Source organism: Nicotiana attenuata, unplaced genomic scaffold (assembly GCF_001879085.1).
Source record: "Nicotiana attenuata strain UT unplaced genomic scaffold, NIATTr2, whole genome shotgun sequence".
In the NCBI taxonomy this organism is placed as follows: domain Eukaryota; kingdom Viridiplantae; phylum Streptophyta; class Magnoliopsida; order Solanales; family Solanaceae; genus Nicotiana; species Nicotiana attenuata.
Genome location: NW_017670778.1, coordinates 61,543 through 78,816, shown reverse-complemented (window position 1 = coordinate 78,816; position 17,274 = coordinate 61,543). Strand labels below are relative to the sequence as shown.

Sequence of the window (17,274 nt, the reverse complement as noted above, 5' to 3'; positions counted from 1 at the left end):
ATTTTTGGTATGCACAATAGAGTTACCCCAAAATAGTATGGTATAAATTTTTAAGATAACCATTGACACTCCTAATAGTGGGGGAAATTTTTGCAAACTTTTCATTGTCCCCAAATTCAATTACTTTTTTTTTTCCAGGGAAAACAAATCCCCAAATTCAATTACAACCAAGCATAAATACAACATTCACTACAAAAAAATGGGTAAATTGCGGAGGTTTATTTGCGGAGGGTATGAGTAACCTCCGTAATTTGCATAAATTTGCGGCAATTGGCTATCCCCCACAAAATTATAACAATTTAAGGGGGTTATAAATTGAGAAATTTTCATAAAGCACTATCTTTTAGTGGTAATTAGCTATCTATATAGATACCATTTGCTATATTACGAATTGTAGATACGTTTTCTGTCGTTATAAGATGTATTTGATGTATTTAAGCTACTATATTCATGAATACAGTAGCAAAAGTCGGCGCGAAACATGGGGCTACAGCTGGATGACGAATGTATGTGGGTGTATGTGACTGTATTCGACTGTATGTCGTAACGTAAACTGCGCAATTCCAGGTCTATTCAGATTTTTTTAACGGAAAGTGTATAAATTAACATAATAGACTCCTAATATAACTCAATTAACCCAATTACATCACCCATAATCATTTTTTTACGCGAATAATCTGATTTTTTTTCCTAAAACGTTATATACATCAAAACATAGCATTCACCGATAGTCAGTTTCTTCCCTTTTCTCGTTTTTTTTCTTTTTTCGTGTGTGCTTCTGTGTTCAACAAATAAAACAGAGAACTGATAAATTCATATACAGAAATCGGTCAACCAATGATACATGTTGGCTTTTTTTCGCGAATATATTCTGCATATATTTAGTTGGCATATTAAATCTGAATACATAATTACAACACGACTATTATATTAATTCATGATCACTGAATACAGATATGAATAAATAGATTAGTTGGTATATGATCTCTGAATATTAAATACATGTATTCGAATACGATATGATTGTATTGTAAAAAGATGTAATATTTCATTCATCAGAACTGATTCTTTTTTCCGAATACATATAAATACAACTAAAAAAAAAAAGACTTTTGTATCAGGGATTGTATATGATCTCTTAATATTGAATACATGTATTCAAATACTCCTGAATACATATTAATACAATCTGTTATATACATATGAAGGTCTAAATATGTATTGTATAAAGGTCTCATAGACTCTTAATATATGTAAATACATCTAAATATATATATGAAGACAACCTGTAAAATATATATGAATAAAACCTGTGGAAAATATGTGAATATAACCTGGTGAATACAGATAAATACAACCTAATGAATATAGATACATACAACCTGTTGAAATATAGATGAATACAACCTGTTAAATTAATATTAATGCAAGATGTTGAATCCATAAGAGTGCGAGATGTTGAATACAGATTAATACAATATGTTGAATACATATGAATACAACTGGGACTTCTTTCGATTTGTCATTGTGTAATTTAGTTCTTCTCTCTGAAGTTGTAGTTGCTGATACACCTGAATATTCCGACTCCGCTTGAGTAATTTGCAAAGAGAAAGAGGGCCCATCGAAATTGAGTATTTTGGTGGGTATACATCTGGTTACCATCTTGTGTGACATTGAATCCGACATTGGAAAGAAAAACGATAGCTTTCTGTTGAATAAACAATAACAATGGTTATTGTTTCAGAAGCAAACAAAAATCTGTATCCAAATCTAAGAAGCTAAATACTTGTATCAAAATCTAAGAAGCTAAATACTTACCACAAGAACTTGTATCAGAAAATAAAACCGAGATTTTAGAGAGAAATTAACTGGGGAGTGAGAACGAGGGAGACCTAGGCAATGTGGGTGGGAGAAGAAATCTGAATCATGGTTTTGTGGGAGAAGAGAGTAAAGTGTATCAAAGAGAGAGAGAACGTGGTTTGTGAATTTTAACGTGATTATGTGAGAAAATCTGAAAAAGGAGAGAGAGAAATAAGAATTAGCGTATATGGTGGCTTAAGGGTAGGATGTAACCTTAATTAGATATTTTGCTATAAAGGGTAAAAGGTAGCTATATAATATAATTTTTTAAAATGATATTTATTTAAAATAAATAGGTTATTAAGCTTTTGTGTAAAAATTCCTAAAAGAAATTTCTGCCTTTCACACTTCTGACTAATAGACTCTCTCTCTCTTTCTGCAGGGAACCACAATCTCTTCAAACTGAAATTCTCTCTCTACAGGTATTTTGATTTTGGATATATTGTTAAGTTGTCTATCTACGGGTACCATTTCACCCATTTGATGAACAAGATATTCGTTCAGCCATTGTGGTATTTTAGGAACAAGATATTTTTACCAGTTGAAATCAATTCACGTTGGTTGTGGGATTAACAGGAGGTTTAAGCTTTCTACCAACTGTTTGTTCCCCAATTACTACTTCTTATGTTAGATGCTTTTTGATTTGTACCAGATTTTTTCTTTCTTCATTGTTAATTGAAGTATTTTTTTAATAGTTGTGGAAATTTTCGAAAATTTATATGCACTAGAAACGTTTTACTTTTTTGCTTGTTCTTCACTGAAAAATTGGTTAACTTTGCTTATGTTCTAAGGATTTGAAGTCTGTAATTTTTTTTCTTTACTTTTGGAGTGTTGCACAAGAGTTGCTCCGTATTTGTTGATTGCAGATATGCCGAAAACCAAACGTTTCCAGAACCTGAAAATTATAAGTCAGTCCAATCAGCGCCCCCTTCACAACCTATTGATGCGACACAAGATATGACATCACAATTGGGTCCTTCATTCCCGACTACATTGCAGCCGACTCCTTCTTTACAAGCCACAAGACAGCAAACTCTTTCATTTCAGGCCACGGGGCGGACAACTCCTTCCATTCAGACGACTCTTTCATTTCAGGCGACATCACTACCAACTCCTTCATTTCAAGTCACAAGACAGCAAACCGCTTCATTTCAGGCCACAACACTGTCAACTCCTTCATTTCAAGCCACAAGACAGCAAACGTTTTCATTTCAAGCCACGGAACAGACAACTCCTTCCACTCAGCCGACTCCTTCGTTTCAGGCGACGTCACTACCAACTCCTTCATTCCAACCTCCTGTTAATCCCACACCACCATAAGCAACATCCAATAAATGTGCTAAACGTGAGTCTTCACATCATTGGACTGTCAATGGAATAGGTAATCATTATCCTTTCGTTATAATTTCTGCCGTTGATGTATAGGACATTAAAGTATAACCGAAATGTATTACTTTGTAGTCTTCAATTAGCAGTAACGAGCAAAATGTGAGGCAGGCTAAAGTTGTTACTCTTTGTTTTCCCTCTCATCTCCTCTTCTTTCTTCCTCTGTTCTACTCATCCCTCTCATCCCTTTGTGTGAATCAGATCGTTACATTGGTGCTTTTACTAAGGGTCGGACTGGCTTGAAACCAGCTCATTGTTTTATCTATTTTATGAAGTTCTGCAATATTTGTGAGTGCATTCTTTTGGTTTTTTTGAAGGTATTTATTTTTGTTCGTGACATTTACAATGTTTTCATTCCTTCTCTCTTACAGTGGCTTAAAAGGCGAACACTGTCCCATGAAATGTGCCGAAATGATTTTGACAATCTTGTGAATCTTAACCTGTTCATTTTTTGTGAGATCACTGTTAGGTTGAACTTTGAGGGTTTCATGCTTTCTTAGTTTTTTTATGTCTTGCTATTGGCCAGTTCCAATAGCAAGACATATAGAAGTTTTTGTTGAGTATGAGATGGCTACAAGGTGTTTGTAGTATTTTCTTGCAATACATATAGAAGTTTCTTTACAAAACAATACAACCAACATACAGCACATTTCAGTAATACATGAGAAAATTGTAGTATTATCAATTATGGTCTTACTAATCCTTAAAGCTTTTATTAATTAATATCAAGATCTCTGACTCGAAAGTTTTATCTTCTCTGAACCATGTAGTAAGCTATCTGTTAATATCAACTAATGCTGAGTTTCATTGTTTTTTTATATTACAGATTCACAAGGAGATACCAAAAGGCTCACTTCCTTTATCTTACTTTACTATTTAATTTTAGATTATGTATCTATTTCTTCTACTGTAGTTAATCTATTCTTAATTTTTTTTCCATACATAGATGGCTGAGACAGGGAGAAAGCCTGGACGAGCACAACTTTATCTTGCTACACATACGAACAAAGATGGATCATATGTGAATGAGGAGGCAAAAGAAATATGTGTAAGTTATATACTGTCACCAATGCTACTGATTACTATGGAGTGGTTTGTGTATAGTTCGATGAGCTATTAACTATCACCAGTGCTACTGATTGCAACATGCCTAATGTGCTTGTTATTATTTCCTTTCTGAAGTACCTTTCTCACTAGCCACCATGCGATTGGAGACCTAGCACAGAACGATAAATATTATAATGAGGTCCACAAATAGGATATCTAGAAAACTTACTGCCTATAGTGAAAGTTGAATGAAAATACTCTGTTACAGAGAAGTTCGGGTGGACAATATAGGATTATATGAATTTAACTAGAATATACTTGTTGAGTGTAAATTAAAATTTGTGGATTGATACAAAACTGAAGTGCCTTATAGAAGATCTAACCCATTAATAGGTTCATATAGTAAGTATATTACAACACGATGCGTTCAAAATTCTGGCTTATGTGTCTCTAGAAGTTTTGGTGTGGATTTTGTATTTTTTTGGTTAGATATTGTTTGACAATCATTAGTTGAGGGTCCTCTTGTAATTCTTTAACAATCAACAAGAAATTCATTTGAAGGTCCTCTTGTAATTCTCTAATACACCACCAGCACTTACTACTGGTACTTGTGTATTTATCATGGCTCATTTGGTGATCTAAGGATGTGTGGAAGATTTAAAAAATTAAGCGCAAATGTATCTGATTTCCTTACTTTGCCAGATGCTCAATTTATAATGTTGGCTCAATTTTTTTTGATTATGTGCATTGTGTTTAGGAAAAATTTGAGCTAGCAGTGAGCGAAAATATAGTGGATGAGTCTGAAATTTCTCCAACTGATGCTGTTGGTAAGGTGCTAGGCAAAGAGCTTTATATTCTAACAACTTTCATTCCTCGAACTACCAATTATTTGGCTTTTTTGACTAAATGTTTAACAACAACACTTAAAAAAACGAGGTTTATCTACCATTTTATCCACTTGATTTGTCATAGAATTAAAATCTTATTTAATCTGTCATTTAATAATCAGAATATATCGGAGTACCATGATGGATTAATTAAGAAAGATTTAATGTATTTTAAAGCAAGCTTTTGCTTCCCATCATTTATATTGTATTCTTTCACAGAATATGCAATTATCTCCAAAATAGACATGGGATGTGAAAGTATTTTCTTGTGAACTTAAAATTCATAGTTTGTTTTTATAAGGACGCGAAAATAGTGGACTCAATCCTGGAGAGATACAAGGACAACAAAATCCCTATTGAAAAGTTTGAATATTCAAAGTGTTTAGAATCTTATTCTTGTGAAATTTTCATTCTGATTGATAAGTGGCACGACATTGCAATTCAGAATAGTGTAAAACATCTATCATATATAGAACTTTTATCACATCCCTTGCCTATTTTCACAATCTTGGCATCAAAATATTTATGAGAATTGGTTCTAGAGGGTTGTGATATAATGAATGTTTCTTTATCTGGTGGTGTGGCGAACTGTCATTTTTTGGATAAGCTTTCTCTATCTTATCTAAGTTTAGACGAAAACTTCTTCAGACTCTACTTAATAGCAGTCCCTGTTAATAATATGTATTCAAACCAGAAAATCAGAAGTTGTTAGTTTCAGGAACAAAAAACAGAAAATTCCAAGCCCATAAGTTCCTTGTGTGTCCTTAAGGAATTTAATTCTCTCACAGTTGCACAAGGTTTCGGATTAATTTCAGGATAGAACGGAATAACTATTCTGTGATAGCGGCACTTCAAATCACAGAAGTTCGGCGAACTCAAATGGTGGAGCAAATCACACTAAATGCTTACGTTTTTGCTTTGTAAATTAAAAATGATGCAGAATGCAAATGATAGAGGGGAGAGATTTTCAGATTCAGTGGTGAAGTATGTTAAAATAGAGTATACCAACGATTAGATGTAGTTATAGTATGGTATAAACCAATGAACTCTGTTTTACTTCTTCTGAGATGCCAGCACTTGGCATGGAATATGCAAATTTATGGACAAATGACAGCTTTTGTTTCACCGTCATGTACTTGTGCTAACATCCGTTTCATTACAATTTTCCTCAACATTTTAGACCATGGGGTTTCTCAGAATATTCGCCAGAGTAAGGTTAGTCTGATAGTGTTTTGTTTTAGACTGCTAGTGGTTGTTAGTGTGAAGAGAAGATATCTTATAAATCCACTAACTTGCCAATTCATGAGAATGTTATATAATTTTGCAATTGTTTCTATTTGAAAATTACATATAGTTCAAAAGATAGACATTGGATGTCTTTTGTTATGATAGACTGGGGCTCTCATGGTGGCCTTCGATCCGTGGTAAGTTTTGATATTTTTTCCTAATTTCTTTAGTATTTTTAGGGCTTATTATATTTGTCAAATTCTTTGCCTGATTTGAATTTCTCTTCAAGATGTGGAATGAGGGACTCGCTATCTCTATAGCACCCCCAAACATTTGATAAAGTCCCACATTGGCAAAATACAAGAGAGATGCTGGGTATATAAGTTAACAAGACTTAGACCTAGTGACGCGTTTTAAACCTGTAGGGCCTAGGCCCAGACTGCACAATATCACTAGCGGGCTGGGCTGTTACAAACTCATCATGCTACTTATCCAATTTTTGGTTGTCAAAGGTTTTTAAGTAGAATGTCTACTGAATCACAAAGAGACTGTGTGACATCTGTTGTCACGACCCGGATTTTCCACCCTCAGGGGTCGTGATGGCGTCTACTCGTAGAAGCTAGGCAAGCCACAAATCATAAACTCCTAATTCCTTTATTTTAAATCCTTTATATCATTCAAAACAACAAGCGATAAATATTTAAATAACAGCGGAATGTGAAATTAAAGCGGAAGACTTAAGTATAAGCCGAACAAAATGCGGAAATCAACATGTGCTTCTACCTAATAACTGCTGTCACAACATCCATGGGCTACTAAGAGTACTAAATACAATCCTTTGAAAGAAAAATAACACTGTTTGTCTCGAAAACATGAGATAACAGAATGAAATATAAGATAGAGGAGACGCCGGGCCTGCGGACGCATGCAAGGCTACCTCGCAGTCTCGGTGGACAAAAGGGTGGCTCCCGAACTACTGCTGCGCACCGTATGCTGCTTCGGTACCTGGATCTGTGCAAAAGAGCACAGAGTGTAGTATCAGCACAACCAACCCCATGTGCTGGTAAGTGCCTAGCCTAACCCCGGCGAAGTAGTGACGAGGCTAGGACTAGACCCCAGATAAACCTGTGCAGATATATATAATATATTGCAGAAAAATAAACAAGTTATGAGCAGTTAAAAGGGAGGGGGTACATGCCTCGGGGAAACAGTTCAACATAACAGAAACTAAATAAATATGAAGGAACAGTACGGTATCCAAAACATTATAATAACACTACTGTTGCAGCGCGCAACCCGATCCATATGTATTTATATATAACCATTGCGGCGTGCAACCCGATCCAATAAATATAATATATCTGTTGCGGCGTGCAACCCGATCCAATATAATATATGTTGCGGCGCGCAACCCGTTCCAAGTATACAACTTACAGTAATCATAACAAAAATTCCGGCAAGGGATTAACCATAATTTACTCTATCCCCGCAAGGGAACTCAACAGTACAAGTATACTCGTCCCGGCAAGGGAGAACCAGCTATAACCAATCTCAATTCAACTTCTAAACATCTCCATAATCACCATTTCTAACTCATAAATAACTTCTATGAAAATAATCCAAGTCTTTGCTCAATACCACGGATCTTCTCACAATTAGCAACCATAGTATTATTCAAGAATACAACAAATATCAATTTAAGACTCACGATCATGCTCGACACCGACGTATAGATACTCGTCACCATGCCTATACGTCGTACTCCACAAGAAAACACATAGCAAATATGACTCAACTCCTAATCCCTCAAGCTAAGGTTAGACCAAACACTTACCTCGATGCGTTGAACACAACTCAAGCTTCAATTATAGCTTTACCCCTTGATTCCACCGCCAATTCGCTCGTATCTAATCACAAATTACTTAATTACATTAATAAACACTAAATGAATCAACCTCAATGCATGAAAATGAGTTTCCCAAAGTTTTACCCAAAAACTCAAAAATCCCCAGCGGGCCCACATGGTCAAAACCCGAGGTTCGAACCGAAACCCGATTACCATTCCCCCACGAATTCAAATATATAATTTGTTTTGAAATCGGACCTCAAATTGAGGTCCAAATCCCCAATTTTTGAAAAACCTAGGTTCTACCCAAAACACCCAATTTCCCCCATGAAAATCTTTGATTTTAGGTTGAAATCATGTTAAAAGTTGTTAATGATTGAAGGAAATGAGTAAAAACTAACTTACAATCGATTTGGAAGAATGTTTGTTCTTGGAAAATCGCCCAAAGGAGTTTGTGTTTTGAAAAGATGTTAAAAATGGTTCAAAATCGGCTAAGTATAAAAAAAATGCAGGTCTCAGTTATGGGAAATGCGAACAGGGGTTCGCAATTGCGAACCCCGACACGCTGATGTGGGAATTGCGAAAATAATGTTTGCATTTGCGAACACTGACGAAGTCCAGGACTTTCGCATTTGGGAAACTTGCATCGCATTTGCGATAAGTCAGCCTCCCAGCCATCATCGCATTTGCGATGATGAAGTCGCATTTGCGACTAAGGCTGCCATTCCTCATATTCGCCTTTGCGATTAAATTTGTCGCATTTGCGGGCTCGCAATTGCGAGCCTGGCTTCGCAAAAGCGAAGCCTGCATGTCAGTTCATACCGGCAAATTTTAAGTTCAAAAATGCAACCCGTGGCCTATCCAAAACTCACCCGAGCCCTAGGGGCTCCAAACCAAATATACACACAACCTCAATAACATCCTACGGACTTAATCTTGCGATCAAATCGCCAAAATAACATCATAAACATCGAATTAAACCTCAAAATCCATAAATTCTTTCAATCTTCATAAAACATCAAATTTTCCAATTTAGGTCCGAATCACGTCAAACGACGTCCGTTTTCAACCAAATTTTACAGGAATGACTTAAACCATATATAAGACCTGTACCGGGCGCCGGAACCAAAATACGGACCCGATACCAACACGTTCTAATCAATTTTCACTTCAAATTTCCATAAACCATTTCAGAAAACAATTTTACAAAAAAATTCATTTCTCGGGCTTGGGACCTTGTAATTAGATTCCGGTAATACGCCCAAGTCCCATATTTTCCTACGGACCCTCCGGGACAGTCAAATCACGGGTCCGGGTCCGTTTGCCCAAAATATTGACCAAAGTCAAATTTATTCATTTTAACATCAAAACTTAGCATTTTCACAGAATTTCATATTTAAGCTTTCCGGCTACGCGCCCGGACTGCTTACGCAAATTGAGGCAACTCTAAATGAGGTTTTCAAGGCCTTGGGGACACAGAAGTCAATTAAGAACAGGTGATGACCCTTTGGGTCGTCACATCTGTTTTTTTTTTTTCTTATTCTGTTTTGATGAAAAGAAAAAATGCATTAAATTGGAAGAAAAAAGTATAAAAGAAAATGGTAAAAATGTTAAGGAAAAACAGAAGATGAAACCTTATTTTCTAAATACCAAATTTGAAAAGTTAATAAGACATTTATTTAGAACCGGATAGAGTGGTTTTTAAATTATCAAAGGAGGATCAATTTCTAAATTTATTAAAGTTTTTATTGATCGAGACTAATTCACTAGGTACTCCTTAAATCCAAGTCCAAGGTTTTTTTAGGATTATCAAAAAGCCATTAAATTATAACACCGAACTTGGCTTAATTAAATCCAAGTCCAAAGTTTTTTAAGTTTTAAGCGAGGTAGAATTCTGCTTATAAAAGGGTTTCCTTTAGTTTTCCTTGTAGTTGTAGGAGTGTGACTTTATTATATAAAGACGCAATCTATAAATTCTGAGTGAATTTGTAGCAACGAAGATGGCGAGAGTAACAACAGACATAGCCTTATTCAAAAAATACTCTCTTATTGTTCTTTAAAAAGAGCAGCCAAGATGAGTATTCTCTCCAAAACATGGCTACAAGCTTGGTTGACTCTTCCCAACTTAAAATTTAGAGCTCGTTATTATAAGGATGCGGAAATAACAAACGCAATCGTGGAGAGATACAGCGACAATAATATCCCTATTGACAAGTTTGAATTTTTAAATTGTTTAGAGTCTTATTCTAGTGAAGTTATTTTCCCTTCGATTGATAAGTGGCTTGATGTCGCTCTTCAAAATGGTGTAAAAGATATAGTGTATGGAGATCCTACACGCTTGACTCGATCATACCCTTTGCCTGTATTCAAAATCTTGGCAGCAAAATCTTTAAGAGAGTTGGTTCTCGAGGGTTGTGATCTTATGTTGCGGGGTTCATTATCTAGTGGTGTGGCAAACTATCATTCTTTGAGAAAGCTTTCTCTGTCTTATGTAAGGTTTGACGACAACATGCTTCAAACTCTAATTAATAGTTGTCCCTTGATTGATATTTTCATCCTTGAGTATTGTCCCGGGTTGGAAAAGATTGAGTTGTTGAATCATCAAAAAGTCAAGTCAGTTTTCATTAGGACACGTGGAAACCAGCGTGTTAAAATTCAAGCACCAACTCTTGAACGCTTGTTTTGTTGTGGTGCTTTGGAAGAGTCTCCTATGTTGGATGTTGTCGAATGTCAGAATGTAAAATCTTTAGAGCTATGAGGTATGAATATATCCGATGGATTTCTCCAGCACCTTTTTTCTAGATCTCAATCTCTTGAGAGTTTAATATTAGACAATGTCTGTAAAGATTTAAGATTTGCGGGGTCAATCCCTAAGGATCGCGAGGACATAGCTGGAGAGGTTGATGCTTCAAATTTGGTATCACTTGAGTATATGGGAGAACAAATTCCTAATCTTAAATTGCAAAAGAGTCAAGCCAATTGAAGCGCTCACATATACGTCTTGATTTCTGGTACTGGAACAACTTCAGTGCTTCATGGTTCCGTAAATTGAGGATACTCTTATTAAGCTCAATCTCTTGGTCTCAAGTTTCCTTCATTTTCACAAGTCCAATGAGATCAAAATTAAAGATTTGCGATTTTACCACAGAGTTGCTATCCCCCAAGTAAACGTTTTAAATGTGAATATAAAGTCACGTAGTGGGCTCCCTACTTTTGTGGATGCTTTGCTATGGAGTTGTCATCCTAGGAAACTCATCCTAACCTCAACTGTTGAAATGGTTACATGTTTCACCGATCGTTTAAGGTATATGAAGAATATCAAGCCCTTGCACAGCCAATTAAAAGGTGTAAAAGACTATAAATTTGATTGTAAATATGAGCTCCTTACGGAGAAGGAGAAAGTTTATTTTTTTATTAGATTGGTGATGCAGTTAATTTATTAAATATGACTAAGTTGGTGATCTGTTTTCTCTCCAGTTCATATGAATTTGCAGTACGTTTTGTGAATATTCTGAATTTACGCGCATTTAATTATAAGCTCCTTGCTGCTGGAAATTAAACATCGTTGCTAATTGAGTCTTTTTTTTATGGTGAATAAATAACTTTATTACCAACGGGAAGTATTACAACATAAAAGAACCTGAGAACATGTGAGTCTACGGTCTCAGTAACCAACACCTATCTCCTACACATTCATCGGCATAGCCATATAGAGTAACCAACACCTATCTCGAAAATTAATTTTTTTTAAATATGTATTAAATTTTGAATATGCTTTGCAAAATTCCTGGCAGCGCCACTAATCTCAAGAATGAAGCTCCTATATCGCAGCTGTATTTCTTGGTTTGCCCTGGAAAATCCTTTGGCCACACATAGTATATGCAACCAGCTAATGTCATCGTATACATCTCTGCAACATCACTTTTTCGTTTGAGATTATATTGAATTTGATTGGTTAATAATGTGTAACTTAGTAAGAGGTGAGTACAAAGAGCTTTACTTCTTTTGGTCTTTGTCATCACCCAAAATATTTACTATTTCTTCTGCAGTCCTACAACTTGAGCATGTTATCGCCAGGTGATAGCTTTTAATTGCCATATCTAAGAATAATGAACTAAGGGAAGGTATCGCTGATTTCTTGTGACCTTTGTGTTAATGGTGCAAAAGTGTTGTGATTCTGTTCCATAACAAATTGAGGAAAAAAAGCCATAGTTATGAAATTTACTTCAGGATTAGAAGTATATAATCTGTAAAGTTTACTCTCGTCTGATCAAGTCGTTTGTCTTTCCATCATAGTAATAAAAAATAAGCATTTTGGGATTGTTCAAGGCTTGAAGGAAGCAGCAACCGAAATATTGAACCCCAAAAGAAAGGAAAAAGAAAAAACCAAAGAAGTTAATGAATAGAAGGACAAGATACATAAAACACCATGTGAATCAACTTACTTTCTAGGGGCCTTTGTTCTCCAACTGAGTTACCAGGGCCAATTTTATAGGTTGAATGCATACGGAGACATATAAAGTTGTCACGATTTCAGTTAGACACCTCAAGCAGGCCTTGATCCGATTGAACACATATCGTAAGCCCAAAGTGTACGAATCGGACACATTTAGCTGACATGGTTGATGGCGTGAGTTGCACCTGTATAAAAACTCTCCCTATCAACCATATATGACAGAGAAATGTATTTGATTGGTAAACTTTGGACCTACTACATATATTCAATCGGAACAAAGCCTACTTTAAGCGTCTATAGAGGTGGCTCTAAAGGCTTGGACAGTGAGGCCGCCGCCTTAGGCCCCTAAAATTTGAAGGCCCCAAAATAGAAGTGAACAAGTATGTATGTTTACGATCAAAGTGTATCCAGGTAGTGCTATGCCACATATCCGTTTGTGTACACACTTACTCTAATGTATCGGAGTACCATGAAGTAATAGGTTAAGTTTACCAAAATTAAATCAACTTAAATCTTGAAAATAGAAATGATGAGGAATGCTCTCTTACATACCTGGATAATGTTTAGGTATGTAAGAGGCCAGATGAAATATACCAATATTATGGGCTTACAATTATAAATCACCTAATGAAATATGAACGAATATTGCAGAGGTTCAACAGGGTCGGGCAGGTAAAGGTCGCCCTAGAGGGGGATAACGATGTACTAGGATAAAATTGGGTGGACTCTGATATAATAAGTTGAAGGACTGCAATTGTTCACTAACTACAAAGTGAACAAAAGGTTATGTAAATACCCTGGTCAAAAACCCTCATGGATATAGACAAATCTGGTTGATGTATCCTAGCGAATATTTTAGGGGATATAGTATATTTGCACGGGCCTAAGGGTCCCGAAAGCTCCGAGGGAAATATTCTTCAGTGCTGTTAGAAGTACATCGGGGATCAATACACTAGAGTAAATAATGTCTGGGTTTTCTGCTGAGTTTACACTTTAGAGTGCTATCTTGTATTTGTGTTCTGAGCTGGTTGAACTAGCGACTAAATCAGGCATGTAAATATTATTTTGATTTAGGTACTCATTTAGTTAATCACCATTTACAAAGTAAACCGCACGCTTACATTACATAAACTCTAACACAACAAAATTGTATTCCGAAGTATCTGAATACATAGTCTGAAAGATAGTACTTAGTATATTGAAGTATAATTGAGATGTGCAATTATCGCCTTATTATTCAAAAACCACTTATTGCATCAAAACGATTTACGTAGATAATATTTTTTAGAGGGCAAGTGTGCAAGAATATATCTAATGCTTTGAAAGCTCTGAATATTCTGTTATGATAAAGTGTGGCATGATTATGTTGATAAAACCACCACCTGTATGTTATCACATGCCACAATGACCGTATTTCAGCCGATTAGAGCATTTTATGTTAGTCAAAACATGGGGTAAATATTACTCCTGAAAATAGTTATTTATCTCCTTAAATAACTACGAGTTGATGAGGGATATGCGACATTATATATTTTAATACCCATCCTCATTAACACACAAAATAAATATTCACTTTATAAGTTACTCAGATACTCTAAATGGCTTAATCATCTCAAACTTAATAGCCCATCTACGTGTAAATGTGCACTAAAACAGGTACGAAACTCAGGCGAGTAGTATTATAAAGTGAACTGAAAACTGGTACGGAACTCGGTCATTGGCCCATGGATAGACTAAAATATCAACCTACCGGAGATACCTTATTCTTATTGAGCTACACTATTAATGATAATGGGTTGTAATGTACAGATTACTAAATAACGATGTGGGAATTTGTTACTAACCCTACATGCTAGGTTAATAGTCAAAAGATGTTATTAGCAAGTAATGTTGACCCGGTTTTAGTGGATAAACCCATGCTATATGTGATGAGTGTTAGATATTGACTTCTTATTTGTAACTATTGACCTATTAACCTTTTCTGACTATCAGAGTTAAACTATAGTCGGATCTACAACACTCATGACTCGCACTTTGAGGGTGTACATTCAACCTCAAAGTATATGTACTTGATCATCTGCGGTGGTCAAGTAAGAGGTATTTATGGATACTATTTCCTCAAATGCAATAGTTCTGCTAAGTGTAGTACATAGTATATCTATGTAAAATATAGTTCACTATGTACCAATATTGTAGCAATATAGCAATGAAATGAGTTTTAGGGTTTTTACAAGGTGCTAATGGCCATGGCAATGGAGAAGGAGGAGAGTTTTCTTGAATTTTGAAGAGACAAGGGAGTTTCCTTTTTCTTTCTTTGGGTTCTTGAATGAAATAATTCGAAGGCATAATTTTAAAGGAACTCGCGATGAACCTCCACACCTTCTCTGCGTCTGTGGGGAGTATAATAGCTACATGGCGAGACAAGTCAGTGAATCTCGCCTCATAGTCGGTCACAGACATATGGCCCTGACGGAGTCGCTCAGACTGACCCCGAAGCTCCTCTCTCTCAGAAGGTGGTATGTACATCTCCAAGAACAGATGTGAAAACTGATCCCAAGTCAAGGGAGGTGAACCTGCTGGCATGCTAAGAAGGTAAGCCTGCCACCATCTGCGGGCCTTGCCCTCAAGCTTAAAGGTGGTGAAGTCCACCCCATTGGACTCCAATATCCCCATGTTCCGGAGTCTATCCATCCCCTAGGTTGAAATGGATGAAAGACAATACAAGTTATCCGGGTGTAGGTGACAAATGGGTATAATGAATTCCAGTAGGTTGAGTAAGCTTTCACATTCTGTCTTTACAGGGAACACTAAAATAAATTAAATGGGCTTCTGATAAGTTAAGTGAGGATAGTTGATCCACCTCCTGTAATTGTTCATAATTTAGGATATCCTTATGGTTAAAATCCTAGAACAAATAGGTGTGTCTACTAACATATAATTGCTATCATTACCATTGGTTACGCTACTGGAAAACCCAGATATACTCATATTAGTGTGTGTTAGTAGGTATGTCTACTAACATAGTAACTCTCATCTTAATTATTTTAGACTAGTAATCAGGAATACTTATTGACATTTCTGAAATTACTATGATGCTAAGAGTAAATTACTAAAGCTAAATTAAGTGTAAAAGAAAGGCGTGGCGGTTCTATACAAATATCTATCAGCTGTGAATGATTACGTTGTTCCTATATGCTAAAATTGACCAGGGTAGGTATAATGCAAGACTAGATCCATATACACATGCTCGCAAAACTATGGGGTATTAGTTTAATTAATGATTGAAGGGCCGGCAATGATAGTAATTTATAAAATTACCTCTGCGGTGGTCAATAAATAACCTTAGTGGTTGTCATTTTTTAAGAATACTTCATATAATCACACATGGTATAAATTTTCCAGAAACATATCATAGTAATGCAAATATACGAAGTTATGATTACTTTGCCATTAAGTCATCCCTATGAAATGAATAATTAACTTATTCATATTATAACACATACATATACTTGTTAAACTTCTATCGATGACCTATCAGTGCCCTCTCATCGAGGAAGAGCAACGACAAGCTGCTATTTTCGGATACAATAGTTAGTGAACAATTGCTATTTTAAAATATAAATGACCACCAAGATGATATCAGGGTCAGGTTTTAACTGGACTTAGACAATACCAAGATCTACCTACCCTGGTCAAAAACCCTCTCTTCCGTAATAATGAGTCATTGCACCCCCTGACCCACTTTGCAAATGCAAACTTGAGGTGCCCCAGCTACCCTTCACAAATGCGATGAGTTGCTCACAAATGCGAACTCATCAGAGGTCGCATTTGAGCACATCTTTATCTCCAGCATACTAATAATGAGTACATTGGAGAATATGTTAGTTTTTAACCACCACCCCTGCTACCAATGAATTCCAAGGAACCCAAGGACTTTCATCAGTATTCTTCTTCTTCTTCACGGCAGCCCTGGGTCGCCACAAAACGGAGGGTTTGGCAAGCCAGGACGGATCCTCGTTCTCATCCAACAGCCTGAGTTCGGTGGTCTTAGGCAAACCTAGAAATGAGAAAGGGTTAGCACTGTGTAAGCTAAAAGCATGGAGATAACACTACTAGAAACACAACATTTTCCCACGAAAAAATTGTTAGTGAAAATTCCCACCGAAATTCAATGGTAAAAGTGAAATTTCTTTTTCTAGGAATAAATTATTACGTTTCCCATTGACTATCCGTAGGAACGTTTTAGCACAAAAATGCGTGTAATTTAGTTCCCTCTGATTCGGTGGGAAAAATTATTAAAAAAATAATTATATAAAACTAAAAAAATTTCCGGGGAAAACAGTGGAAAAATAAAATAAAACATTTTTAAATATTCCCACAGATTCCGTATGAACGAAAATTTTGAATTTTAAATTTTTGTGCTTTATGAAAAAGTTTTCCCACAGATATTTCCCACAAAAGTAGGGAAAGTTTTATTAAAGTTGCTGGAAACATGGCTAAGTGGCAGGCACATTTATAACCTTTTAGCTTTCTCTTGTTTTCTCCCTCACTCCATTTCCAGGTAA

At 35.9% G+C, this 17,274-nt stretch overlaps 1 protein-coding gene and 1 long non-coding RNA gene across 4 annotated transcripts; both read left to right on the top strand.

Moving 5' to 3' along the window:
• The first annotated feature begins 2,194 nt into the window (after positions 1-2,194).
• LOC109243242 lies at positions 2,195-6,305 on the top strand. Of its 3 annotated transcripts, none has more exons than XR_002070525.1 (3): positions 2,195-2,282; positions 2,727-3,241; positions 4,193-6,305. It is a non-coding gene; the product is annotated as an uncharacterized LOC109243242 (long non-coding RNA). The 3 variants fall into 3 exon arrangements; XR_002070526.1 differs by having other exon boundaries at positions 3,448-6,305; XR_002070524.1 differs by having other exon boundaries at positions 2,727-6,305.
• A 4,022-nt stretch (positions 6,306-10,327) lies between these two features.
• LOC109243234 (FBD-associated F-box protein At5g38590-like) lies at positions 10,328-11,011 on the top strand. Its single transcript, XM_019410147.1, has one exon. The coding sequence runs from the start codon at positions 10,328-10,330 to the stop codon at positions 11,009-11,011; it is 684 nt and encodes a 227-aa protein (XP_019265692.1).
• The last annotated feature ends 6,263 nt before the right edge of the window (positions 11,012-17,274 follow it).

Excerpts from the sequence above, each read along its gene's own strand:
- LOC109243234 (XM_019410147.1), top strand. The coding sequence starts at position 10,328 with ATGAGTATTCTCTCCAAAACATGGCTACAAGCTTGGTTGACTCTTCCC.